At 38.6% G+C, this 27817-nt stretch overlaps 2 protein-coding genes across 4 annotated transcripts in view; one reads left to right on the top strand and one right to left on the bottom strand.

The window, feature by feature from the left end:
• The first annotated feature begins 74 nt into the window (after window positions 1-74).
• On the top strand, window positions 75-10808 carry ETFBKMT (electron transfer flavoprotein subunit beta lysine methyltransferase). Of its 3 annotated transcripts, none has more exons than XM_030830425.2 (4): window positions 75-190; window positions 1729-2121; window positions 4296-4426; window positions 5190-10808. In XM_030830425.2, exons 2-4 carry the CDS (start codon window positions 1796-1798, stop codon window positions 5531-5533), a joined length of 801 nt encoding a protein of 266 aa, XP_030686285.2. In that variant the 5' UTR covers window positions 75-190; window positions 1729-1795; the 3' UTR covers window positions 5534-10808. The 3 variants fall into 3 exon arrangements, with proteins under 3 accessions (XP_030686285.2, XP_060161874.1, XP_030686284.2); XM_060305891.1 differs by lacking the exon at window positions 75-190 and adding an exon at window positions 298-320; XM_030830424.3 differs by lacking the exon at window positions 75-190 and having other exon boundaries at window positions 350-2121.
• The window catches only part of AMN1 (antagonist of mitotic exit network 1 homolog), a 65337-nt gene continuing 46057 nt past the window's right edge, over window positions 8538-27817 (bottom strand). Inside the window, exons 6-7 of the mRNA XM_030830426.2 lie at window positions 23046-23157; window positions 8538-10181 (exon numbers count right to left, since the gene is read on the bottom strand). Of these exons, the coding sequence (XP_030686286.1) occupies window positions 10108-10181; window positions 23046-23157 (186 nt within the window). The 3' untranslated portion in view covers window positions 8538-10107. The remainder of the gene's footprint in view (window positions 10182-23045; window positions 23158-27817) is intronic.

Below are 27817 nucleotides of genomic sequence, written 5' to 3'. Positions count from 1 at the left end.
GAAGGAGGGCGGAGCAGGAGGGCGGGGCGGGGACGCAGGGCGGGGGTGGGGGTGCTGGCTGTTGGGGCCCGGCTCTGGGGGGGAGGTGGGACCCAGCGTGCAGTTGTAAAGAAGGCGCGAAAAGAGGCGCAAAGGCGAGTGACAGACCTGCCCTGTGCTTAGCTTCCCGGGACGGTGTTAGCACAGCCAGGTAAGGAGAAAAGGAGGACTGTGCCTGCCCCTTTAAGACTGACTCCCGTCCTCCTTCGAGGGAAGTTACGTGATAACACTTTGTAACTTGCCCCTTTAAACCTGTCTTCTCACCGTACCAGTTAATCCAGGTACCAAGTGTCCACCGCATAATCACATATTCATAACGGATGCTTCATTGGTGCTGGCGTGGGCGGGGCATCGTCGGTCTGCATGACAGGGTGTCCAAAATCAATCATCTTGTATTTGCTCTGCTGTCTTTTCAAACCTTAGGCTCGTGAGATTCAAGGGCTGACCCAATCCTTCCCTACACGATTAGTCCAATGAGGTCAGGCCGTTAGAGACCCGTAGATTACAAGGAATAAACGTGGGCTGCACCCACTTAAGGTCTGTCCTTGGTTCACAGACAGACATTTTGCCCCTCCTCGTGTCTTGGTATTTTAACTAACTGCCCACGTTTAAAAGTGGGAGTTTATGGGTAAATAGCTGGATTGTTTTGAGAAATTGAAAGATCTGGCCACGTGTCCCCTGGTTGGGGACTGTTTTGAAATAGTTTCCAGTTTGCCACAGCCCTTCTGTGATCTAACAACCAGCCTGCATCACTCATTTATCACCAGTCTGGCCCTGGGTAGGCATTTGAGTTTGGGGCCCCTACTCTAAGTACTTGGGTGGATGTAAGACTATTTATATATTTATGCAGAACAGATCAGAGGTCCCAAACAACTGGGTGTATAATTTGTGCTTAAACTGCTCTTCCTCATTCTTATTTTTATCAAGGTGTCTTTCTATTAAGTCCAGGTTTGGTAAAGATGACTCATCAGAGGTATTTACAGAAAGAGATTTGGAAGTTGATATTCTTTTATTACAATTAAATCCATAGTTTTTTGTTTGTTTTGTTTTTGTTTGTTTTTAGGAAAACACCTGTATCTTGATTACATTGATGTTTTATGCTAGGACTATCTTTATTGAGCAGTCAGTATAATTTGTATATCTCTAACCACAGTTACAATTTGGCAATCTGCACAATCTTGGCTAGACTTCATAAAGGCAAGAACTGTGTTTGCCCTGATAATTGCTCTATTCCATCACTAGAATCTAAGCTTCCTGAAGATGGGGACTTTGTTAATTTTGTTCACAGTTGCCAAGCACAGTGCCTGCTTAAAGGGAAGTGATTTATTAAATGAATGAAAGAACTTTAAAGGTATACCTTATTTTATGTAAAAGGCGTGTTCCTGAGGATTCTCTCAAAATCAGATGCTTGTATATTTGTTGTTATAAGTTACTACAAAGGATTCTGTTGTGGAAAGGCATCTTTTAGAAGATTGGATTTTCCTAAATTAATGCACCAACGCTTTCACCTAAAATGAACTTGCACTTGTGCAGCATCTGCTACAGAGCTAACACTAACATTTTCTTACTATGCAATAGGATTTGGAAGTGTTGGTGAGCCTTGGAGTTTTCAGTATTATTTATGTTTTTAGAGGTCCAGAGATTCCAGTTGAGATCAGTTTGGCAGCCAGACCCTTATTCTTTCCCCAGGAAGGAGGAGGAGGAGCAGCTGTTATTAAGAGCAGCACCAACAAACCTGTGCTTTGGGACAGGACCGATGGCCTTGAGCCCAGGTTGGAGAGCGTTTACATCATTTGCCATGAACCGCTGTGGTGTCCTTCGGAAGGCTGTGAGAAGCAGCGGTTTTCCTTTGTTTCCCTGGGGCCACTGCCCCTGGAGGGAAACCGGAAGCTTTTTGGACCCTGAGATGAAAGCTTTCCTGGAGGAGAACACTGAAGTCACCAACCGTGGTAGCCTCACCCCTGAAATCCAGTTGCGGCTTTTGACCCCCAGATGCAAGTTCTGGTGGGAGAGAGCTGACCTGTGGCCCCACAGTGATCCTTACTGGGCAGTCTACTGGCCAGGAGGCCAAGCCCTGTCTAGGTACGGCCGTAAGTGAAGTGGGAACCTTTAGGGCTCCGCATATCCTTACTCTTTTCAGCCCCTTCCAATGCCTTGTTCTCCCTGTTCCTCACAGAAAACCAGAGTAAAACCCCAAATTCTTTTCTTAATTTAGAGCAGTTTAGGAAAAGTTTTGGGTTGCTTTGTTGCATAGCTTTACCTTCTGCTCCAAGCTTATCAAGGTGTTTCCCGATATATAGCTCTCTCCCCAAGAGAAATCCTAGGTCAGCTATCAAGACCCTAGGTAGCTGGTCATGATCCAGAAATCTCACACTGTTCTCAGGTTCATGGTTCATGATGCATGGTCCGTGCAGAGTTCCTCAGTGGAGCTTAAAGCCCCAGTCCTTCAGGTCGCCTGGTTTAATCCTGTAAATATTGCTCCTTAAACCTTACACTTCCTCCATCACTGCCTCTTCCCAGGCTCCCAAAGGATGAGGGATGTGAGTGATTGGGACATTACTCAGGTGAACTCTGGAGTTGCACCTGCATTAAAATTATTTTTTAAAAAATATTTATTTGGCTGCGCTCGGTCTTAGTTGTGGCATACGGGCTCTTAGTTGCGGCACTGCCTCTGCATTTTTAAGGTTCCCCCTTTCTAACTCCCCATACTGCAAAGGTCTTCTTTAGGACATTTTCTCACACATTCACACAGTGCTTTTTATTAAAACAGCCACTGAAACAAAGGCAAGAACTTATAGCATTTTAATCTAGTCTTTGCTCTTAGACTGGTAAATGATTTAATCTTTTTATGCCTTGAGGTTACAAAACTGAAAGGAAAAGGATAAGGACTTCTCTTTCACAGGAATGGTATGGTCTAGCAGAATTCAGGTTGTATATAGTTTTAAATGCAAAATAAATAAATGCAAACATAGAGCTTTTGGAGAATCCTAAGTTCTGGAAAGCTTTCCAATATCTAACAAGTCCAATATTCTGGCTGTTGTGTTGCCAAATTTTCAAGCTTTATTTACTTATATCATTAAAAAGAATACATTTTAAGTGATATCTATGCAAGTTGTTGTTTATCAACTCCAAATATAAGTGCCATCGAATTCCTTAAGAGACTTGTCTGAATCAGAGGTCACAAATAGGTGATCCACAGATGCATTTTCTTTGGCCTTTACTTGTAAACTTAAAAAAAAAAATCAGTTGCTAACATTTAAAACTTGAGGGATTGCATGTAAAAATTTATTTCGATTTGAAAAAAAAGAATCTCTGGGGAATTCCCAGGTCCACTGGTTAGGACTCGGTGCTTTCACTGCCTGGTCGGGGAACTAAGACGGCACAAGCCACGAGGCAAGGCAAAAAAAAAAAAAAAAAAAAGAATATCTGATAACACTGGATTTAAATCTCTGATAACACCCCATTTCTGTGGGGCAACAATTAGCTTAAGATGGGTAACAGCTGCCCCTTTAGACAGGGTACTACATCCCCACCTTGCCGTAGTTCCTTAGTCTTTTTTTGGCTTGCTGGATCTTAGTTCCCTGATGGGCCCTCAGCAGTGAAAGCGTTGAATGCTATCCACTGGACCGCCAGGGAATTCCCTCTGCTCTTCTTTATTATTACAATACTAAGGTCAAGTGTCAGTTGACATTTATTATTTCAGTGTTTTCCCATTCATCGTCACTTGCTTGGTAATTACTTAGCCCAGGTCCAAATTCTTTGGTTGAACTGGACTTTGATTGTACCTTACCAGAGAGGTCATTATAAAACAGTTCAAGCAGTAGGTAAAACCACTCTCTGTTGAACAATGAAAAGGAGACTGTGAATTTTGCATCTAGCTTACTGAGTCCTGACTTTAGCAGTATTTTGTCAGTCTGTGTTTTTGGTGCTTAGTAGTTTCTGGATCACAGTAAGTGCTCACTACTTCTAAAAAGTTGACTTGAAGAGCATGATTAGTCAGTTGTATGGAACTGCTCTTCACACCTGCCAAAGAGAAAGACCAAAATGACTAGGTCCTCTCTCTGCCACCTCTGCCCAGCTCTTAAGATTGACATTTTATCTCATTCTGGTCAGGCCAAACTTGCCAATGTTGGACCAAATTCTTCTGCTAAGTTTCACTATTTCTTTGTCCAGTCAATCCAAAGAAAAATTTTTGTACACCTCTTATTGACCTTCTTCTATCTTAGATAATGTTTTCCCTTTTCTTTCTAATTTAGGTATCTTTTGGATAATCCTGACGTTGTCAGAGGAAAATCTGTGTTAGATATTGGGAGTGGATGTGGAGCTACAGCTATCGCTGCTAAGATGAGTGGAGCTTTAACGATCTTGGCCAATGACATAGACCCTAGTAAGAATTTCACATTTTAAAATATTTGAAGCTCATCTTTTTTTCTTCCAGGATAAATATCTACAGATGCCTCAACCCATCATAGCCTAGCCCATTTCCATGTGAATCTTATAATCTGATATTGTGAACTTACTCAGTGGGACATTATCTGTGGGAATCCTGTGAGGCCTGAGTTGATGGTGCATTTTTCACAGGAGGACTTCTATTTGTGTCTGGCAGATATACCAAAGTGATACCAACCTGGGAGCACTTAACTGTTGGTCATTGCTGGGCTAGGCATTTCCTGAAATATGTAGGTAGTGTTTATTTGACCAAAACCCAAGTGAAGATAGGCCAGTGTCTTTGAGGGAGATTTTATTCCATTCGAACCCAAGTTGAGACAGGTAAGGTTTAATTTTATCTGATTTTCTTCTAGTCTTCCCTTTCACTGAGGATCTAGCCCTTGAGGAGCTTTATTGTGTATGGGGTCTCAGGTCCAACTTGTCATCCTGCTGCACAAGGCTTGTAGATCAGCAAATGTTCCTTAAAACCTCAACATTTCCAGGTGTTTGGTATTGTTTTATTTTCAGGATATTCATATATTTGAGAATTGCAGGAAATAGCTTATATTGGCATACACTTTAGGCTTCTTTACCTAAAAAAACAACTTTCAACAGAATGGGAAAAAAAACATATTGTTGGAGATCTTCTAGATTATTTAAATTAATTAATAGGGAATTAAAACAACTTAGCATATACCAATTCACTATGTGCTTTTTTAAAGTTGCAGGAATGGCTATTACACTAAACTGTGAGTTGAACCAACTGAATCCTTTTCCCATTTTAACCAAAAACATGCTGGATTTGGAACAAGATAAGTGGGACCTTGTTGTGCTTGGAGATACGTTCTATGATGAAGACCTTGCAGACAGTCTACATCAATGGCTGAAAAATTGCTTTTGGGTCTACAGAACTCGAGTACTGATTGGTGACCCTGGGCGACCCCAGTTCAGTGGACATAGCATTCAGCATCAACTGCACAAAGTAGCAGAATATTCACTTCCAGAGCCCACTAGGCAGGAGAACAACGGACTGACAACAAGCACGGTGTGGGAATTTCAGCCTTGAGCTGTTGAAGTACCTCCAATATGGATATAGCTATGTTTGGGTTTAACCCTAAAGACTGTCCAGTTCAAAGAAGGAAATTTGTGTTAAATGGCAAATCTTGTTTCCAAAATATGAAGGTTGAAGTTTTGTCACCCTTTGTCATGTAACTTGTTCTGCAGTAAGCCAAATATAGAAATCTCTATCTGTAATTTTTTTCTAGTTTTACTGCTATAGGAATATAATTATAGAAGGCAATATCCACATGTAATTCAAGTAGCTGAGAGGAATTAGATATTTTAGCAGAGTCTCTTTCTATAGTTGAGGACAACTGTGATGTATCTTTGAATTAAACAAAATAAAAAATACAGAAGAATACTATATTTAAAAAAAATTGTCTGTTAAGATCAGAGATGCAGTTGGTATGGTACAGGATACAGTAAGTCCCCTACACACGAACCTTCAAGTTGTGAACTTTCGAAGATATTAAAGTGCCCCTGTATGCCAGCTGTTGTACTGTACTACCGTACTTTTCAAGGTACTCTACTGTAAGATTAAAAATGTTTTATTTTGTGTATGTTTTTTATGATTATTTGTGTGAAAAGTATTAAAAACCTATTACAGTAGAGTACTGTATAGTTGATTGTGTTAGTTGGGTACCTAGGCTAACTTTGTTGGACCTACGAACCCACTCTCGTAATGGAACTCGTTCATATGTAGGGGACTTACTGTACATGGGCTTCGGAGTGAGGCCACTCTGTCACTTTCTAGTTGGGATTTTGGGCTAGTTAAGCTCTCTGAGCTTCCATTTCTTCACCTATAAAATAGTAATAAAATTTAATAAACTGCACCTCAAAGGGTTATAATAAAGTATAAAGTGTGTAATATAGGATAAGTACATAATAGGGCATCAGTTAAGAAACACAGATAAAGATTTTAGAATTTCCTACATACTCAGTACTGTGATAGCCTCTTTATGGTTTACTAAGGTCAGTTAGAAATTGGTTATGCCACCACTACATGCCCCAGCTTGTCAGGATCTTATATATCAATAAGAACATTAGGACATAAATGAAAAACAATGTGAAGAATGTGTATAGTATACACTATGTAAAAAAGATGTATGTATATACCTACATATGAATGTATGTGTAAAGAATGCGTATTTACTTGTAGTAGATATAGAATATCCCTGGAAAGAAACTGGTAACAGTGGTTGTCTTCTGAGAGGGTACCAGGTGGCTGGTGGATGAGGGTGGTAGGGAGACCTAGTTCTTACTTTTGGGTCTTGTAATTTCGTACCGATTACCTGTATTATATTTCCTATTCTCCAATTTAAAACAAAACGTGACCACGATATATGTTACAGGTATAAAACGCAGCCTTGCGAATGTACCGTTGACGCTTGTACAACCTGGGCGTTAGGGGTGCTGACTACCCCACCCACCCCCTGGAGTTGAAAATCTATGTATAACTTTACAGTCCGCATCCAAGTTTCTGCATCCGGGGATGGATCGTGTAGTACTGTAGTATTTATTGAAACAAACCAAACAAAAACACATATAAGTGCAGTTCAAACCCGTGTTGTTCAAGGGTCAGCTGTACTCTCGTGTTCTCATATACTAATTAGGAATTGTTTATGACACTTGCATTTTATGTTTTCTAACAATACACACCGCCAGTGGGATTAGGATACCAGGGAGACATGATCAGAGCTACAGTCATTCAAAAGAAATGTAGAGAAAGCAGTTAAGGGCAGGTTGTTGCTTAGGCAGGAAAACAGTATCATTAGGTGGGAGTTTTGGAGCTGGGTCACAGAGGATCTTGTGATCCTTGAACTCTGGAAGTCAGAGTTTATTACAACCCAATGAATCAACTCTTGTTGTATCCAATTTCCATTGGTCTACTGGGGCTTAATTATAAACTCAAAATTTTGATTCAGCATTGGTTAAAATCAATGGAAATGATAGGCTACAGTGGCATTGGATGGCATTTGAGAGGAAAGAGTTTTGTTGACATATTCTTTGAAAATTCAGGATAGTCTGCTGGGTATTGTCCTTCTCAGCAAGATAAGACAGAGAAAATTAAAGGAAATTATACTCTGGAGCACTGTTGGAAATCAGCTTGAAGAGGCCAAGAGTAGATTTAATTTTAAATATCTACATGGGACTTCCCCGGTGGTCCAGTGGTTGACAATCTGCCTTCCAATCCCTGGTTGAGGAACTAGGATCCCATATGCCGCAGGGCAGCTAAGCCCACGCATCACAACTAGAGAGAAGCCCAAGAGCCACAATGAAAAGCCTGAGCGCCGCAACAAAAGATCCCGCGTGCCGCAACTAAGACCCAACACAGCCAGAAATAAATATCTACAACACTGTTTCTGTTATCCTTTCTTAAGTATTTATGAGGAGGGTACAAGAAGGTCTTTGAGACGTCCAAATATTGCTTAAAATATTTTTAAATTGCCCATATATATAACAGTGATCCTTGAAATGACTTCATAGCATAACAAACATGTTTGTATTAAGACTGTTCACGTTTAAAGAGATTGATATAGTTGAATTAATTTCTACCATATTTATAACTGTTCCCTATTCGTTGCCTTTGTTGTTTCTTTTTTGTGTTCTACTTTTTCTGCCTTTTCTGGTTTTATCTTTTTTTTGTGTGCTGCGTCACATGGCTTGTGGGATCTTAGTTCCCTGACTAGGAATCACACCCCAGGCCCTCGGCGGTGAGAGCACAGAGTCCTTAACCACTGGATCACCAGGGAATTCCCCCTTTTCTGGTTTTAATTGAGGATTTTATGTGATTCCATCTTCTCTCCTCCCTTAGGATGTCAGTTATATTTATTAAAAAAATTTTTTTAGCAGTTGCCCTAGAGTTTGCAGTGTATATTTACAACTAATACAAGTCCATTTTGAAATAAACACTGTACTGCTTCATGATTTTCAGTTTGTTCAGCTTTTACCTTGTGAGGACAGGAGTGATGACATCTAATCTCTGTAAGTCACAGACCAGAAACTTGAAGTGTGGGTATTACTTTTATTTATTTTCTTGTCTATTCATTCAACAAATATTTGGGTGCTTACTATGTACCAGACACTGTTCTAGGTATTGGAGATACAGCAGTGAAAAAAAGAGAAATAATTTGTCTTCATGAAGCTTATATACTAGGGTCGGGAGACAGATAACAAATAAAAAATAAAACATGTCAGATGGTGACAGGTGGAAAGGGGAAAAATAGAGTCTAGAGTGACAGGTAAGGGTGACAGGGATAGGTAGGATAGGGATGGGAGATCCAAATTTTAAACAGAGTGCCGAGAAACAGCTAAGGTAACTAGCAGTATAAAAAAAGAAGGTCAAGCTGCAAGCTGCTTTAGGATGATGAGTCCTTTATAGACTCTACAAACCTGATACCTTAGATCTTGAAACTAGTTTCCCCCAAAGCGGAAAAAGCTATTGACTTGGTTAGGTGTTCAATATTAAATCTTACTGAATTTGTCTTCAGAAAAATTTCATAGATGGAACAGGCCTTACCCATTTTACACATATATACATATGTACCACCTTTGCAGTGGCAATATATGTTATCTACGCTATAAACATATCACATTTATAAAGTAGTTAGTAGTAAGGACAAGGAGTGGAGTTGAATATGTAAACCCTTCCTTCTAAACATATACAAGAAATCTACCATACCACACTTTCCCTGTTATTCACTACATCACAGTTAAAATAGGAAATCTTTAAGAAAAGTCCCACTGAGACAGGCTCATGGCACAGGGAATATGCTGAATTTGGGGGTAGTTTAAGCACAGTATATGTCAGAGAATTTTGTGATTATAGAGAGTAATACATTTCATTTGAAAACTAAGACCTGTGTGTTTATTTCACAATGTGAAACCAGTAGAGCTTCAGGATACAACCTCTGTGATGACATTTCGTGTTTACTCATTCTTACACATTCTTGACTGCAGTCTTTAAGGATGAAGGTTTGTAGATGAATAGCATGTATTTGGGAAAAGTAGCCATACTCAGTAACATTCATATGCTGAATGGCTAAGGTATATGATGTCCTGGATTATGACATTAAACTATTATATTTCTTTGTTTCATTGAAATAATAAATTCTGTGAAGAAGTTACAGGCCTGATGTTCAGCTTTGCTTTCTGGCCAGTGGACATTTAAATAATTTGGAAGGTAGCAGCCAAAAAATAGCTAGGTAGGTAATTAATGCTTTTAGAAATACCTTTACTTAGAATTCTCCTAATGTTTATCCATATTGGTAAATTTCTCTTACAGCAGCTCAAATATCTAGGTGGGAGAAGGAAATTTCCAGGGAAAACAGGTAATTTAAAACTTTGCTATTAAAGAAACAAACACAATACCCTCCCCAAATACATCAGAGGGCATGCTAGGATTGTCATTTCAAGAACAATCACTCCTCAAACAAACTTAGAAATAACAGCACTATTAAAATGTTTAAGAGCCTGGTTAACTTCAAAGCATAAATCATATTATTGGAAAGCCAATCTCTAGATCGTTGTTTCCTGGGAAAGTTGTATGAAGATCATAGCTTTGATAAGCTTCAATAAGCATCAATAGACAGTCCACGTCACTTGCTTTAGTTTGTTTGGGCCTACTAATTGCTCCAAGACTTCTCGTGAATGATCTACAAAAGAAAACAATGACAACATATTAATTCACAGTAATCAAAGATATTGAATGTGTCCTCATGTATAAACTGGGGATGACGATAACTATTATATCTCATAGGGTTATTTAAAGGATTAAATGAGATGATATATAAAGCATACTATAAGCTAAAAATACATTTAATTAGTGGTAACCATCACTGTTATTAGCTGCAGTAAACATATCATAGTAATACTTCTAAAAAACAGGTATTTACTGTTTTCTCTGTAATTTCATCTTAATTTCACCAACCAGAGAGTAATAGGGTTAAAGTTTCTCAGGGTCCTGGCAGGAAGTAGATGACACACTAAACTAGGGTGCTTGAACAGGTTTTAACTACAAAGGAGTGATTAAAGAAAACATGATTAAAGAAAGCCAACAGGTATGGTAAAACACCTTGGGAAGCTGCAACATGCCCATGAGGGTTAGGGGACAGAGTAGTTACTAAAACAGGACAACTTGACCTGTAGTTGAACATTTTTCCATGTCATATAATATTTATAAAACATGATTTTAAATAGATAACTATTACATGAATTCCTTGTAATTTAACCAATCTGTATGACTGGACATTTAGATGGTTTTCAATTATTCACAATATATAGCAGTGATTTTAATATAGTTTACATATCTTTTGCAAAGTCAGTTTTATAGTATCTTTTAATGCTTTTAATGTTTTAATGCAAAAATACTGCTAAAATTTTATTACTTTAAAAATTATTCAGGAGTTTAATAAACTTGTTCCATAGATACAACCTATGTTGTGTGTATAACATATCTCTAACCTAGTCTTGGGAAATTTCTAGTTTAGTCGTTCTCAGACTTAAAGATTTCGTAGACCACTAGGAAAAAAAGCAGGCCCAACGCATGGTTACTAAGTTTTATTTTAAGTAAAACAAAAATAAGCCAAAACATTAAAGATTTAGTGCAAGAAAGAGAACTAGAGAGTGTTTGGAAACAAGAAGTTATAGTTGTGAAAACAAAGGTTTACTTCAGCAGCTAATTTTTTTAAAAGCAGCTAAAAATATAACAAATGCAGTTTTCATTGTCATAAAAAATATCAGTTATTATAGAGGAAGTCTGTTGTTACAGGAGATCTAGATTAAGGATAGGTTTCAAATAGGTTGAAAGTAAAAGGATGGAGAAAGATACATCATGCAGACAGCAACTGTAACAAAGCTGTAGTGGTTATACTAATAGAAAAGGGAGGAACACTTTCCACCTTATTCTATGAGGTCAGTATTACCTTGACACCAAAGCCAGACAAAAACATCACATACACAAAAAACAACAGACCAATATTTCTTATGAACATGTACTCAAAAATCCTCAATAAAACACAAGCGAACCCAATCTAGCAACACAGAAAGGGTTACATGCCATGATCAACTGGGATTTACCCCAGGAATGCAAGGTTAGTTTAACATCTGGAAATCAATTAATGTAGTACACTGTATTAGTTTCCTCTTGCTGCTGTAACAAATAACCACAACCTTAATGGCTTAAAACAACACAAATTTATTATTGTACAGTTTTGAAGGTCAGAATTTCAAAATGGGCCTTCCTGGGCTAAAAGCAGGTATTAGGAGCTTAGCGTTCTTTTTGGAGGCTCTAGGGGAGAATCCACCTCCCTGACTCTTCCAGCTTCTAAAGGCTGCCACAGTCCTTGAATTCCTGCATGTTCAAAGTAAGCAACATTGGACAAAGTCTTTCTTATGCTGCCATCTCTATGGTTCTCCTTCTGTCTCCCTCTTCTACTTTTAAAGACCCTTATGATTACATTGGGCCCACCTGGGTAATCCAGGATAATCTCCCTATTTTAAGGTCAATATACTTGTAGGTTCTGAGCATTAGAACATGGACATCTTTGGGTGGGGGCATATTTCTGCCTATGGCACCCATATTAATAGAATAAAGGACAAAAACGACATGATCATTTCAACAGACACAGAAAAGGCATTTGATAAAATCCAACATTCATGATAAAAACATTCAACAAACCAGAAACAGAAAGGAACTTCCTCAACCTGATAAAGGGCATCTATGAAAAACCCACCACTAACATCATCCTTAATGGTGAGAGACTAAATAATTTCCCCCTAAGATCAGGAACAAAGATAAGGATTTCCCTGGGGCTTCCCTGGTGGCACAGTGGTTAAGAGTCCACCTGCCGATGCAGGGGACATGGGTTTGCGTCCCGGTCCGGGAAGATCCCACATGCCGCGGAGCGGCTGGGCCCGTGAGCCATGGCCGCTGAGCCTGCGCGTCCGGAGCCTGTGTTCCGCAATGGAAGAGGCCACAACAGTGAGAGGCCCGTGTACCGCCAAAAAAAAAAAAAAAAAAAAAAAGATAAGGATTTCTCCTTTTGCCACTTTTATGCAACACTGCACTGGAGGTTCTAGCCATGGAAATTAGGGAAGAAAAAGAAAAGGCATTCATGTTGGAGAGGAAAAAGTAAAACTCTTTATTTGTAGTTAGGTAATACGGTACTAAGGAATCCACTAAAAATTAGAACTAATAAATGAGTTCAGCAAGGTTGCAGGGCACAAGATCAATATACAAAAATCAATTTATTTCTACACAATGAACAATCCAAAAATTAAAAGCAGCTCTTTGCCCTTTTCCTGTTTGCCCATTTGGATTCCCCTCTAACCTTAAAAGAACCTAATTATAGGAATGAGATCACTAAGCAATTGAAACTAACTCCTGACTTATGCTCTCCTGAACGCACATCATGCCTTGTCTAACCTGTTGATTCTTTTCCTAGATAAAAAGCAGTAAGAATGAAGAATTAAGCAGTTAAAAAAGTGACTTGCTTTCTACCCCCAACAGCTCCCTTAGCAATCCTACAGGCAGACCATGCAGGCAAGGTTTTCTTCTCTCTGAAGAAAGAGTCAGCCAGTCTGCACTCAATGGAGAATGATGCAAAACCCAACCTCATGCCTCAATGATTCAATGAGATTCTTTCCCCCATTTTTCCATTTAAAAACTCTCATGGCTGAGCAGAATCTTCGGAGTTGGTCTCTGGACATGAGTTTACCATCTCCCCAGATTGCCATCTTTTCTTTTTCTTTCTTCTTCTTCTTCTTATTTTTGGTCACATCGTGTGGCTTGCAGGATCTTAGTTCCCCGAGCAGAGATTGAACCCGGATCCTTGGCAGTGAAAGCACAGAGTCCTAACCACAGGACCACCAGGGAATCACCCTGTCTTTTCTGAATAAAGCACCTTTTTTTTTCTTTTCTTAATGGTGATATCTTTTTATTTTTTCTATTATTTATTTTTGGCTGCGTTGGGTCTTTGTTGCTGCAGGCGGGCTTTCTCTAGTTGCGGTGAGAGGGGGCTACTCTTCCTTGGGGTGTGTGGGCTTTTCATAGAGGTGGCTTCTCTTTGTTGCAGAGCACAGGCTCTAGGTGCATGGGCTTCAGCAGTTGTGGCTCGCGGACCCTAGAGCACAGGCTCAGTAGTTGTGGCGCACGGGCTTAGTTGCTCCACGGCATGTGGGATCTTCCCGGACCAGGGCTCGAACCCATGTCCTCTGCATTGGCAGGCAGATTCTTCTTTTTTTTTTTTTTGCGGTACGTGGGCCTCTCACTGTTGTGGCGCACAGGCTCCGGACGCGCAGGCTCAGCGGCCATGGCTCACGGGCCCAGCCACTCCGCGGCATGTGGGATCTTCCTGGACCGGGGCACGAACCCGTGTCCCCTGCATCGGCAGGCGGACTCTCAACCACTACGCCACCAGGGAAGCCCGGCAGGCAGATTCTTAGCCACTGCGCCACCAGGGAAGTCCCAAAGCACCTTTCTTTTCTACTGACACTTGCCTCTTGAATTATTGGCATATTAGTGGCAAGCAGCCAAACCTGGGTTCCGTTACAAAATGAAATTAAGAAAATAATTTCATCTACATTACCATCAAAAAGAATAAAATAGGGCTTCCCTGGTGGCGCAGTGGTTGGGAGTCCACCTGCTGATGCAGGCGACACGGGTTCGTGCCCTGGCCCGGGAAGATCCCACATGCAGCGGAGTGGCTGGGCCCGTGAGCCACGGCCGCTGAGCCTGCATGTCCGGAGCCTGTGCTCCGCAACGGGAGAGGCCACAACAGTGGGAGGCCCGCGTACCGAAAAATAAAATAAAATAAAATAAAATAAAATACTTAGGAATACGTTTAACAAAAGAAATGAAAAACTTATACTCTGAAAACTACAAAACATTGTTGAAAGAAATCAAAGAAGATCTAATAAATGGAAAGATGTCCATGTTCATAGATCAGAAGACTTAGTATTAAGATGGCAGTACTCCCCAAACTGACTGCAGATTCAATGCAATCCCTAGCAAAATTCCAGCAAACTTTTTAAAAAGAAATTGACAAAACGATTCTAACATTTACATAGGAATTCAAGGGACCCAGAAGAGCCAACACAGTTTTGAAAAAGAACAAAATTGGAAACGTGTACTTCCCAATTTCACTTTAGCTGGTGTTTCTAAGACTATTTTGGCATTTTTACTAGTTATGAATATATTATCAAATATTATATGTAAATATTTGTTTTCTGACTATATTTGTCACTCTTCTGTAGGAATTTATTATTGTACATAAATAGAAAAACACTTTTCCCTCTAGTTGTTAAGCATACAGTATATTTTTATGTAATTTTAAAAACTGGATGCTAGAGGGCAGTATTACATTACTCAAAGTCTCCTCAGGCAGCTTTTCTTTTCCCCATAAAAGTATACAGTATTTAGAGCAGTGAGTCAATAGTAGGAATATTCGATGCCTGTAAGTTTATTATGCTATAGGGAGAAACTGTGGGGTCTCTAAGTATTTCACATCTCTTGCCAGAATACTCTGTAGAAATTGTGGAGGAGGAAAAATAATTTTCTCTTTACCCTTCTGAGTTCTTGGCTGAGATCCCCTGTGACCAAAGACAGATACAAGAGAAAAACAAACAGAAGTTTATCAACAAGTATACTTCATGTATACATGGGAGATACCCAGGAAAAATGAGTGAACTCCCTGAGAGGGCCCAAGCCACCACCTTAAATACCACCTTCAGCTAAAGACAAAAGAAAGATTTTGGTGTTGTGGGGAGACCGGTTATGGGAAGTTACCAGGAAAAGCATAGTAAACAAGGGTAATGAAACCGGGCAGGACCCTGCTGGGCCCTCCTGGGTACAAGCGCCTCCATGTCTCCCACTTCCTGTTTTCAGAATAAGCTTTCGTCTCCTAGGCCTTCCCCAAGTTCCAAAGAGCAGACTCAAACAGTTAATGATTAGAGAAGTAGAAAATGTAGAAACAAAGAAAGCAGGCAAGCAAGAAAAGTAATAATAGCTTGAACAATGGAGTCACACCTAGTTCCTCCTGAAGGGATAGAGATAACAATCTGACATATCTTTGAGTTGTTCTGCAGAAACTAGGACCCGCCCCCCCAACCAGGTGAAGGATGTTGACTACATGCTGACCACCAGCACACAGACCCCAGACTGACTGGAACCAGGAGATTGATGATTAAGATTCCCAGAACATCACCCTGTTATTTCACCACCAACCAATCAGAAAAATGTCCACGAGCTGATCACACACCCTGTGACCCTCATCCCTAACGTTGCCTTCAAAACCCTTGACTGAAAGCCATCAGGGAGTTCCAGTCTTTTGAGCATCAGCTGTCCTTTCTCCTTGCTTGCACCCTGCACCACAACCCGGTGTCAGTAGATTGGCTTTGCTGCACATGGAGCAAGGAGACCTGATTTTGGTTTGGTAACAGTAAGATTCACTATACAGATTTAAGTCAGTGCCTTCTCCACTGAATATGATTCTGATTTAGAGTCACCCTTCCCTTCTTAGTACAGAGAGGGAGACACTTTACAAATGGAGATTTCCTTTATAAATGTATATTTTCCTTACAAAAGGGTAACTTCTACTGCTTTCAGAGCTCCTCCAGTGTCTGCGAAAAATTAGCTTAAAATAATCCTTATGCTAAAGAGGCATATTTTGGGGTGGCTTATTCTGCCACTCACCAAAACACAGACTCTCAGGACTGAAAGACTCTAAAGGTCGTTTATACCAATCACACTACTGATGCTTGATGTCACTCTCCTACTTCCTTCCCTTTTCTACTAATAGTGAAACCACTTGACACCAAAGGCTTAGGAAATTGCTCTACTGGGGAAAGAAGTAGAAACTGTGGATTAGGTGATTTAGGTTTTTACTTCCAGTTCTACTATTAACTATTTCTAAGATTTGGGGCAAGCCACCTAAATTCATTGTATCTCTGTTCCCTTATTTTTAAAACAAGGGAGTTGTGTAGATGACTTCTAAGGAACCTTTTACCATCTTTCTAAAAATCTCTGACTAATGTAGTTGGAGACCACTTTTTGAAAGAGGTTCATTATGGGAGGTTTTGGAGCCCCAAGAAAAAGAAGAAACTATGGGAAATATAAGTTAACAAACTAAGTTTTTCAAATGATCAAGGAAAATGTAATTTAGACATTTTTATAGAATACACAGTGAAAAAAGTGAGGCTGGACACGTTTTTACAAACAATGATCAAGGTTCTAATGCGTCACTACAGTGTATGGCATAAAGAAGTTTTGTAATTCTGGATTAGTAATGTATGAATAAATAATGATAAGGAAAGAATAATATAGGATTTAGAAAATAAAATATATGAAATTTAAAAAGTAGTTGTCCTTGAAGCAAGGAATCAGCTTTAATTACAGGGAAACTCTGAAGCGAACCACTTGTCTCTTTGTGGTAAATCTTGACATATTTATTATCCAGGAATCTAAGTAAAGAACTTGCTTGTAAAGTAATCAAGCTGATCCTTGAATCAAACAAATCCTCTGATATCACTAAAATTTGAGTCGATTAAATCAAAGTGGCAGATTTCCTGTTGGGTTTTCCTGCCTTTCAATGTAAACATAAGGACTCTAGTGCTAATTGCTTTATTGCCCTTCTAAAACCTAAACTTAGATGCCTGTGATTACTGTGAAACACGTCTAGATAATGATAGAAACTGAAATGCATGTCCATTGTAGGAGATTAATAAAACTGTGTGAGTTGAAATTACTGAAAATCATTGCAGACATAATTTAAATTAAAATAATTTAATACATTTAAAAATTATTTTGTTTCCATAATGTCTGTGATCTACAGTATTTTAAATAGCAGCTTAGGTTTTTGGTCTCTTCTGCAGAAATAAAATCAGAGTGCTTCTAACAGTTTCAAGACTTAATTTATAATGTGGAGTTTTGCTTACAGTCTGATTGTAATGTTAAGAAATTTTATAAAAACTTACAGTGGAGAAGATAAACCTATTAATTCAGGGAATCTGATGAGTAACTACAGTTGACACTGCCAATTTGGGGGTCAGGTTGCTTTGAGGATAACATAACACTAGAATTGCACAAACATATGATATACATACATTCTTTTTATAGAATATGTATCATTATTGTCTTATCTAGTCAGATGTGAGCAATCACATGAATACGTAAGAGGAAACATATAAGGTGTCACGAAAGAAGAAAGAACATTTATTTATCAGGCAAAAAAAAAGCATTTGTCTTCTCTGGAAAAAAGAGAAATTAACAAATAAATATAAGGTGAGGGCTTCCCTGGTGGTGCAGTGGTTGAGAGTCCGCCTGCCGATGCAGGGGACACGGGTTCGTGCCCTGGTCCGGGAAGGTCCCACATGCCGCGGAGCGGCTGGGCCCGTGAGCCATGGCCGCTGAGCCTGCGCGTCCGGAGCCTGTGCTCCGCAACGGGAGAGGCCACAACAGTGAGAGGCCCGCGTACCGCAAAAACAAAAACAAAAACAAAAAAAACCATATATATATATATATATATATATATATATGGTGAATATATTAGCCCACTTTATTTTCATTCAATGATGGTAGCAAAAATACACAATGGTAGGTGCTGACAGGAAAGCGGGAAGAGTAGAGATGATCTGGGTAGTTGAAAAACTTCAGCTTATTTTCTCTTTAAGAAACTTTATCGGTAAAAGCCATTGTATGTGAACTCTTATATTATTATCAGATCACCCAATTTTATGACTGACATTTACATGTACGGAAAAGTTGAGGTCCACAGAAGTTAAGTTATTCAGTGTTTTGGAGAGATGGTAGGACTAGGGATTGGTGCTCATTTCACTTTATCTTGAGATTTTTGTTTAATCTTAGCACTGTTATTAAAAACTATGTCACAATGGACAAATACCATTTCAGTTTCTCACTTTCCTCTTCTGTGAAAGGAGGGATCAAAATAATAATACATGAATTATTCTGTGTTAAAAAATATGTGGGAAATGCTTGGGTGGGGGAGCAAAACGTGCCACCCCAAAATGTCTCTTTGGCATGAGGATTATTTCAAGCTGATAACAATCAAGGACCAAAAGACTCAAGAAGAAATTTTGACCTTCCCCCTTACTGCCTAAAAGAAGTATAGATCAAGTTATCGCCAGAGGTTGTCTGCAAAAATATGGGCTAGGCGTGGTGGTGGAAACTCAGCAGGGCCTAGAGATGAGAGTACCTTTATGGCGCAAACTGCGCTGCATGGCCCAACAAATATTTGTTTACCAAGCATTTGCTTTTTCATCTTTCATGTGAATTGCCTTCCTCCCTTTTGAAGTCCCAAACCTCTACCCCCAACATCCTCTTTAGCTGCTGAAAATGTTATTTAAGGCGAGGGTTTCAGCCATTTTGGTGAGTTACTCAGTTCTCCTGGGTCTCTTCCATGTATACATGTTATTAAACTTTTGTTTGATTTTCGCCTCTTAATCTGCCTCCTATCAATTTAATTCTTAGACCAGCCGGAAGAACCTAAAAGGGTAGAGGAAAACGTCTAACTCCCTGGCACTTAGATAAAAAAAGTTAAGTTTCTTAGCAATAGTATTTCTCAGAGCCTTTGAGAAATTAATATTCATTATAGTGGCATGTTGCATTTCCCAAACATTTGGACATATAAACATATTTTGTTTTATGCTTTATCCCTTGATGTCTTCTAGAACACCATACCATATAACTGTAGTTAGTGAGATCAAGGGATTGTGGGGCAGATCAAGGAAAAAGATACGACCACAAGGTGGCAGTAGCACACAACGAGCTTTAATTGGGCAGCACTTTGATAGGTTTGCATGGAAGGGGAGTCCCTCACAACAGAACTTCCCCTTACTCAGAAAGGGAGTAAGGTAAGGGAATTCCCAGAAGACTGAGCTGAGGAGGGGGTTATGTAGCTGTTGCTCAGCAGCAAGACAGTTGGTAAATTCAGTATTCTGAGCCATTATGTGGAAAGATTTAGTGGGATTAAGTTTTCCTAGTATCTATAATCATACCAGGTAGGCATTTCTCTTGAATTCACCAACTGATAATACATCTTTGGTTTCCAGTGATCTCAGTAATTAAATAATTTATCTCAAAAGCCTTCTGCTTTAAAAATCAGACTAATGACTGCAACATATTTTCCAGACTTCAAAATTCATATTTGTTAGTCATTTCTATATTGATACAGGCACCTTTAAGCATTTTATTATTGGCCTTGTTGTACTCAAATTTTAAGTTTTTGGTTGTATCTTCTAAAGATTTCATTACCTATAGGGTCTCTGATGATTGTTTTAAGCAGTTTGCCTAAGGATAAGTTTTTCTGGTTGACTGTGTGTATAGTTTGTCTTCACTTCTATTGAAAGTAGAGGGAAAATGCCAATTAACTATTTCCAAATTGTAACCAGAAAGATAATCAAGATAAAATTAGCAAAGGCTGAGTTTATAACATGTTATGTAGCCAAGTTATCCTGAGACAAATATAACAGAACATTAACTATTTCAGCTAAGGTTCCAGGACTAGAGGTACCAGCTACTCTCTCATTCCAAAATGAGATACCAGACTTGTACATGATTTGCAAATGCTTGGCTGAAAACTCATTTTGGAATCCGTGGTGCCTCATCCATTCAAAGATATAAAAGTGTTAAAGTGGGAAGCGACGGAAAACTGGACATTGAAGAAAGGATTTTTTTAAAGACAGTTATGATTTGAGTTGTCGAAAGAGGGTTGCAGGTGCTTGCTCTTGCCTTCAAGCCTAGTGAGAGGGGGCTCTAAGGAGATCAGTTGGAGAATCTGATTTGTCCCTTGGAGCTTGGGAGACACATTACACTAATATCAGACCTGAGAAAACTAAAAAGCAAAAGGCTATGGTAAGAGTCCATGTGGCTAAAGAGAGGACTGAAGTTGGGAAATAACCTGCACTCTTACTGTCTAAAGTATTGTGTTTCCTGTGGACAGATGTGGGCTGGCATGGGTTGCCTTGTAGTTTGCTCATGAAAGCAACTTGGATGGTCTAGGAAACCTCAACAGAAAGAGACTGAAGGTGTACCGCCAGCTGCCTGGGTGCAGAGGAAGAAAATGCTAGCTACTAGCCAGAAGAGACACATTTGCTTGAATCGAGAGAACTGTAGATGTAGAAGATATATGCAGTGATGAGAGGAGTGGCGGAAAGTGGACCCTGAAGAAGATCAGAAGTGCCCCACTTTTGAGAGAGCACGGATCAGGATGAGCTCCCCACAGGCCCTCAGTGCTGCCGCTAGATCACAGCCGTAGTAGTCAAGTTAGACTTTCCTTTCCCGTCCCTTCCCTTCTGCTCACTGCAGTCCCACCCTGTACTGACACTGGTGGGGTCAGAAACCATGGTAGGCAAGCTGGGAAAGGAAGAAGAGAAGCGCGAGGTGGTAAAACAGAGTAACCACGTCCCCTTACCCACAGCAGCGCTTCCACCTACAGCAAACTTGAGCTGACTGGAGGAGCAAAAAGCTTTAATTTGAACTTGTTTGGAGTATTACGTGGGTCTAAGACGTTTTAATTGCTGAAATGAGAGGGTTTCAGTGATATGAAATGACAAGACTTTTAACTATCTGAGAATGATAAGAAAAGTCAGTGGCACATGTCGGAGATTTTCATTTGGCTTTGGGAAATATTAGGCCCTTTGGATTAAACCTGTAATTAATACAGTGTGAGGAAGATGGAGTCACTTTGTGAGTACCACTCTCTTGTTCAGTGTATTGATTAAACGTACATATAGCTCAGTGAGTAGATTTACATACTTTTACTTGGTATTCTGAAAAGACCTATCATCCAAAATTGCTGTTATTACATTTCACATACTGTGGTCTCCTCCACCTTACAATAATAGCCTACTTGTTAGAATATAATTTTCTGCCTTGTTTGATGACCAGAGAGCCTCTGCCTGCCTTCCCATAACCCCCAGAATAGTGTTCACATGTACCAATTCCCCGTACTCAGTCACATGAATTTTTCTTGTTCTAAATTATTTTCTTAAAATTATGATTACTAATTTTTAATAGGTAAAATCATTCACAAAATTCAAAAGGACAAACGGGTATATGGTGAAAGCTTTTTCCTAGTTTTGTTTCTCCACAACCTTCCCTAGAGGTACCCACTGGTAACAGTTTCTAACGTCACTTTTGGCTTTAGTGTTGAGAGATGTCTGCCGAAAATAAGATTTAGTCTTCATTATAGATGTCACTGATAACCAAATACAACCCATTACAGGCTTAGTTTAGATTGGCAGTCCAAACACAAGAAAAACCAGAAGATGTCAAAAGTACTTCTAGGGCTTCCCTAGTGGTGCAGTGGTTGACAGTCCACCTGCCAATGCAGGGGACAAGGGTTCGTGCCCCGGTCCGGGAAGATCCCACATGCCGCGGAGCGGCTGGGCCCGTGAGCCACGGCCGCTAAGCCTGCGCGTCCGGAGCCTGTGCTCCACAACGGGAGAGGCCACAGCAGTGAGAGGCCCCGTACCGCAAAACAAAAACAAAAACAAACAAACAAAAAGGACTTCTAGGATAGTAACTATTAGACTGTAATTAGGAAAAAGAGCTGGAAGGGCTGGGCATAAGTACTGACTCACACATAAGATCCCGGTTATACTGTGGTATGGGACCCACTGTAGGGGTGATGTGAAAGGGGTATTATGGCTCTTATACAAGCCAAAAGGGCTGTGACTACTTTAGTGAAGTACCACATTAGCCAAATGATTCTGAATCTCAATGGCTACAGCTTGATGAGATTACAGTTAACAGGTCATTTATGGGGCTTCCCTGGTGGCGCAGTGGTTAAGAATCCGCCTGCCAATGCAGGGAACACGGGTTTGAGCCCTGGTCCAGGAAGATCCCACATGCCGCGGAGCAACTATGCCCATGCACCACAACTACTGAGCCTGTGCTCTAGAGCCCACGAGCCACAACTACTGAGCCTGCATGCCACAACTAATGAAGCCTGCGTGCCTAGAGCCCGTGCTCCACAACAAGAGAAGTCACCACAATGAGAAGCCCACACACCGCAATCAAGAGTAGCCCCCGCTCGCCACAACTAAAGAAAGCGTGTGCACATCAACAAAGACCCAACACAGACAAAAATAAATAAATAAGTAAATAAAATAAATTAGGAAAAAAAAAGCAGGTCATTTAGCATATTTGAAAGATGTAATATTATATACTTGACTTCATAAAGCATAATGTTTAATATCATGACCACTACCACTGCCACCATCATCCTCCTCAAGGCAGTTAACATTTACTGAGCATTTGCCATCACCACCATCACCATCATCATCATGACTTAACATTTACTGAGCCCTCACTATGTGCTAGGCACCATATGCAGTGTTGTCAGATAATCATCATGACCAAGTTTATGAGGTAGATACTGTCATTATACCCACTTAATGTGAGGAAACTGAATAATGGAATGGGTTAAGTAATTTACTCAAGGTCACACAGTTATTAAAAGGTGAAACCAAGATTTGAACCCAAGCAGCCTCATACTAACCTGTTACCAGGGGGCATCCATGGAAGAGTAATATACATATCTGAGGACAGCAAGTAAGGACAGCTTCTACAGCCTCATCAGTCAGATTCACACAATATCCCATATGAATCTCCTATTTAAAAATAAAGAAAGTATAATCAAAAGAAAAAATAGGACAATAATAACCGTGTGAAAAAGCTTGGGAAATACTGTACTCTGATAACAAAAAACCCAAATATCAACTTGCAAGAAAAACTCTAGAAAGGACCAGTGAAATTCTGTAGTAATTTGGAAGGTATAGTACCTTTAAGAGTTAAATGCCCAACCACTTTATAAGGCAATTTGGCAGTATCTATTAAAACTGACAGTAAGTATGCCCCAGAACCCAGCAATTCCAACTGCAGATGTCCACTATATAGAGAGAAACTCTTGTACATGTGCGTAAGGAAACAACTTATAAATATGCCAATTGCAATATTATCTGTAATAGTAAAGAAGTGGAGACTGGGTAAATAAATGGTGGTTCATTAATATATTGTAATAAGATAAAACAGTTACAATGAAAAATATCTATTTGTATTAATAGACATAAATCTTAAACATAATGTTAGTTCAGACACTTTAGAAAACACTATGGTAGCATCTTATAAAGCTAAACATGTACTCAACTATATGACCCAGCAATTTCATTCTAGGTATTTACCCCCTCAAAATGAAACCATATGTCTACACAAAGACTTGTATGCAAATGTCCATAGCAGTATTTATAATAGTCCAAAATTGGAACAACCTGGATGTCCATCAAATGGTGAATGTATGAACAAACTGTGTCATATTCCAGACTATGGAATACTACTCAGAAAAAAAAAGGAATGAAATATTAACACGTGCAACAACATGGGTGAATCTCAAAAACATTATGCCAAGTGAAAGAAGTAAAAGAAAAAAGTAAAAAACCAAAAGACAATTTACTGCATGATTCCATTCATATAAAAGTATAGAAAAGGCAAAACTATACTGACAAAATCAGTGGTTGCTTGGGAGAGGGCCACAGCAGGGCACTGACTGCAAAGGGATGGGAGATAACCTCTTAGGGTGATGGAAATATTCTATACTTAACTGTGGTCGTGGTTACAAGGCTGTATAACAATTACCAAAATTCATCACACTGTACACTTAAAATAGGTGAGTTTTATTGTATGTAAATTAAACCTCAATAAAGCTTGAAAAAATTTTAAAACATTATTTTGAATAAAAAAGCAAATTGTAAAACAACACACACACTATGAAACTATTATGTACTATTTAAAAACATATAAAACAATACAATATCTTATTTATGGATATATATACACATACACACACATATGCATAGAGAGAGAGATGAAGCATCCAACTATGGAAGGAAAGATGCACAGAAGAGTGGTTACCTCTGAAGGAAGAAAGGGGGAATAAATAAGGGGAGGGAGCTTTAGATGTAACATATAATAATTTTTTAAAAAAGAACTGGAACAAATGCAGAAAATGTTAAAATTCAAGGGGTTGGTCCACAAGTCTGTTATATTACTCTCTATACTTTTTCATATATTTGAAACATTATCTATCTTTTGTTTAATGTTCTAATTCAGAACCCTTTTGCATTGCTGGTGAGAATGTAAAAGGATACAGTTGCTATGGAAACAGTATGGCAGTTTCTCAAACAATTATACATAGAATTAGCATATGATCTAGCTATTTCACTTCTAGGGATATACCCAAAAGAATTGAAAGCAGGGACCCAAACAGATATCTGTACACCTATGTTCATAGCAGCAGTATTCACAATGGCCAAAAGGTGGAAACATATCAATGGATGAATGGGTTAAAAAAAAAATGTGATTATAATGGGCAAATTCATAAAGACAGAAGATAGAACAGAGGTTGCCAGAGGCTGGGGGAGAAGATAATGAGGAGTTATTGTTTAAAGGGTAGAGTTTCAATTTGGGATGATGAAAAAGTTCTGGAGATAGTTAATGGTGATGGCTGCACAATGATGTGAATGTACTTAATTCTACTGAACTGTACACTAAAAATGGCTAAAACAGCAATTTTTATGTATATTTGCCCACATTAAAAAAACTTAACAATTCTGGAAATAAGATTCATGTGGTAATTGATATGTATACTTATGGTAATATCAGCTTTTCAGGAGAAAAGAAATACTATGTTGGTGTACATATTATAATTAATCATATCTTAGAAATAAAGGAAACTTGAATATATTGAAAACTCATAAAAATTGAGGCAGAAAGCATTGTATATTATACATTGGCAAAGGCATCCTATGATATGAATTGGCAAAGGCTACAGACAATGAAATACAACTGAGAACAAGAGATGGAAGGAACAGTGTTCAAGTCAGGTTTCATTTAAAATATATTAAGGCATTAAAAAAAAGAAAATATTCAACTCTGGCAAATTGGGGTCCTAGCAAAAACTGTGAATTCACAACATAACCTTTATGGGAAACAATTCAGCAATCTGAATTTGGGACCATTAAAAAAAGGATTCATACTTATTGATCCACTTGTTTCATTATGGAGAGTTCATTATAGCAATGGAAGAAAAAAGTGATATGTCCCAACATATGAATATTTCCAGTAGCTAAAAGCTGTAAATAATCTGAATTACCAACATTAGAAAAATGATTAAAGGAAAGTGATACATAACATGGACAGATTTTGTTCTCTGATATGCCAGTGCCTAGACACAGCAGATAATAAATATTTGTTTAATAAATGAATAATTTTATACAGCAAATTAAACTTTTAATCATGAAGACTACAGAAAACTATAAAATGACTGTAATATGAAGTTAAGAATATGATAACATTTATTAGGTGCTACCATATGTCTGGAACTGCAGTCAAACCTGGGGATAAAATGACAACAAAGTGATGAACAAAATGGTCCATGCTCGCTGAGAACTCAGATCAACAGAGATTTCAGAGGCAATCCTGACATTCAACAAACACTGTAGCATACGTTTGTACTAAATGTCAATCTTTAGGAGAGGTCCTTAGACTTTTAATCAAATTTATTTTCAAATTATAAACTATTTAGCAACATTGGTAATTTAATTTTCCAGAATTGAACAAATTAAAAGCAACAGATTAAAACAAGGTATCTAATAAATAGCAGGCATACATGTTACCCAAAAGAGAAGAATCAGTTAAAAAGATGAAGACATCTGTATTTCAGTTTCAGTCAGAAATTGTGGTCAGAAAGATGCTATGAGCCAAAGGTTAAAATATATTCCTTTAAGGAAGGAATTAAGTTCTAACAAATTTCAGAAAGATTTCCATTAAAATGTTTTGGCACTTAACAGAAATAAGCTTTGGAAAACTGAAAAAGTGAAAAATTCAATGACACTACAATGACCAACACATTGGTTACTGATTTTTTCCTAAGTCTGCTTAGGTTGGTGCTCCTAATTTTATAAAGCTGAAGTAAATATGTAGGTATATTTCCTACCACTGCATAACAACTAATTTCCTGGTGGTTTTATTAGGAAGTGATAAACTAGGTTAACTGTTTGAGAACTTTGTTAAAAATGATGGTGACTAACACACCACTATAAAGCAACTATACTCCAATAAAGATGTTAAAAAAAATGATGGTGATTATAGGATAATGTAAAAATTGAATAACCTGATGAATATAAGGCAGTAGCATGGAGGCTAGAATGTAGTAAGTGCTCAACAAATGTTAGTATTTAAACAGTAAAAATTATGGCAGTTATTGTCCCTACAGTTAGAATGCAATTTGGAATTTGGAACTTCATATTTTAAAGAAAGGAATTTCTTAATTAAAAGATTTGTAAAAATATATATGCTATTTTATACACACACATACACATACATACATAAATACAAGCAGAATGCAAATATATAAATATCACCAAAAAAACTATTTGAGCATTAAATCAAGCAGAAATATTTTGGCAAAAACATGGCACCACCATTCTATTATAATAGTGATTACTAACTTTTATAGTTCATTTATAGCCAGCTTACTTCCAAAAAGGATTTGCTGTGATTTATTGTTGAAAAGCACAGCTATATTAATTATGAGTAAAAACAAAATAAAACATTGTAAACTGAAAAAGGAAAAAAACAAAATCTTGGGACAAAAGTCTTCTTCATATTTAGAAATAGGTTACAGGTATCACATCAGTCATTGGATACAAAGGCTGAACACTAATTTAAGATCTTTTTAAACAGCTGCACAGTGTGGCTTCTGGAGAGGAAAAACCTTTTCTCTATCCTCTTATGTTTGTCTTTGGAAGCCTTCGAATTAAACTGACAGTAAGATTAGCAAGAGAAAAGATGAAGTTTATTCACAAGATCACAAAGAAAGTGGCTCAAAGAAATGGCTAGAATTTAGAGTTTATATACCATCTTAATAGGGGAAGGGGAGGGGGAGAAAGGACACTCAGAAAAACAAGTGACTTTTTAGGGAAGACAAAATGACCTTTAGGAGAATAGATGGGACTTAACGATAATCTTATGACAATGTTTATTTAATGCAATTTGTCATCTGACTTCCCCATGTATGGGAAGCCTACCTTAAAGGGGGTGTGAGGCAGTTGAATTCTTTTGGAATGGTCTGCTTTTAGGCAGATGGGGGAAGGTGGGGTTTAAGACAAAGTCTCTTTTTTTTTTTTTAACCCTTGTTGTTTCTCAGACATCTTCAGATCAAAATAATTTTTATGCCACAGTGGTATAGTCTGTATCCCTTCATGGATTCAGAAA

The sequence above is a fragment of the Globicephala melas genome, chromosome 10 (genome assembly GCF_963455315.2).
Source record: "Globicephala melas chromosome 10, mGloMel1.2, whole genome shotgun sequence".
Taxonomy (NCBI): domain Eukaryota; kingdom Metazoa; phylum Chordata; class Mammalia; order Artiodactyla; family Delphinidae; genus Globicephala; species Globicephala melas.
This window is presented reverse-complemented; position numbering and strand designations above follow the sequence as displayed.

What these genes read in the sequence shown, in the direction of transcription:
- ETFBKMT (XM_030830424.3), top strand. Translation starts at nt 1,661, where the DNA reads ATGTTTTTAGAGGTCCAGAGATTCCAGTTGAGATCAGTTTGGCAGCCA. An exon ending in GGAGGCCAAGCCCTGTCTAG is followed by an intron (nt 2,122 to 4,295) that starts GTACGGCCGTAA and finishes TTTCTAATTTAG; the next exon opens with GTATCTTTTGGATAATCCTG. An exon ending in GGCCAATGACATAGACCCTA is followed by an intron (nt 4,427 to 5,189) that starts GTAAGAATTTCA and finishes GCTTTTTTAAAG; the next exon opens with TTGCAGGAATGGCTATTACA.